General features: G+C 33.4%; 1 protein-coding gene across 1 annotated transcript in view; it reads left to right on the top strand.

Moving 5' to 3' along the window:
- The window catches only part of LOC106873287 (DNA-directed RNA polymerase III subunit RPC2), a 78329-nt gene that overhangs the window by 20161 nt on the left and 57480 nt on the right, over positions 1-688 (top strand). The window contains exon 13 of the mRNA XM_052965909.1: positions 499-588. Within this exon, the coding sequence (XP_052821869.1) occupies positions 499-588 (90 nt within the window). The remainder of the gene's footprint in view (positions 1-498; positions 589-688) is intronic.

The following is a 688-nucleotide window of genomic DNA, read 5'->3' as shown; positions in this document are numbered from 1 at the left end:
CAGATTGGAGCTTGGTGTAGCCATCCGCTTCGCCAGTCCCCAGCTAAACCGTCCAACCCATGCTAGCATGGAAAGCAGACGTTAAATGATGATGATATATATATATATATAGATATATATATATATATATATACATATATATGATGTGTTGTGAATTTATGGAAAGAAATCCCATAAAACTCAACAATTTTGTTGAAAATGGAAAAGAGAAGATGTTAAAATGTGTAAGAGAATCGCGGCGAAGATGATGATTATTGTAGTGAAAATTACTTGTTGTGGCTCAATAATAATTAGTTATTTGTTGATTCAATTAATAAATTGTACGTAATGATGATAACAAAACTTGTTATCAGAATCATTTAACGTCCATGTTCCATGCTGGCATGGGTTGGATGCTGTGTATATGATATAGTGTCTGTGCGTTATGTTTTGTGTGTGTGTGTGTATTTAGTGGTGTTGGCAATTCTTAAAATAACAAAAATGCTTTCTGTTTTGCAGTTTGAGAAAACTCGCAAAGTTAGTGGTCCCCGTTCGTTGCAACCTTCTCAATGGGGAATGCTTTGTCCGTCTGATACACCAGAAGGAGAGGTGAGCCATATTTCATTTTATTCTAAACATCTGAAACTAAAGTTTGTTTTAGTCTCTTTGTGTAGATGAAATTAATTTAACATATTGTAAAAAAAAAAAA

This window comes from Octopus bimaculoides, chromosome 2, assembly GCF_001194135.2.
Source record: "Octopus bimaculoides isolate UCB-OBI-ISO-001 chromosome 2, ASM119413v2, whole genome shotgun sequence".
Lineage (NCBI taxonomy): Eukaryota > Metazoa > Mollusca > Cephalopoda > Octopoda > Octopodidae > Octopus > Octopus bimaculoides.
This window is presented reverse-complemented; position numbering and strand designations above follow the sequence as displayed.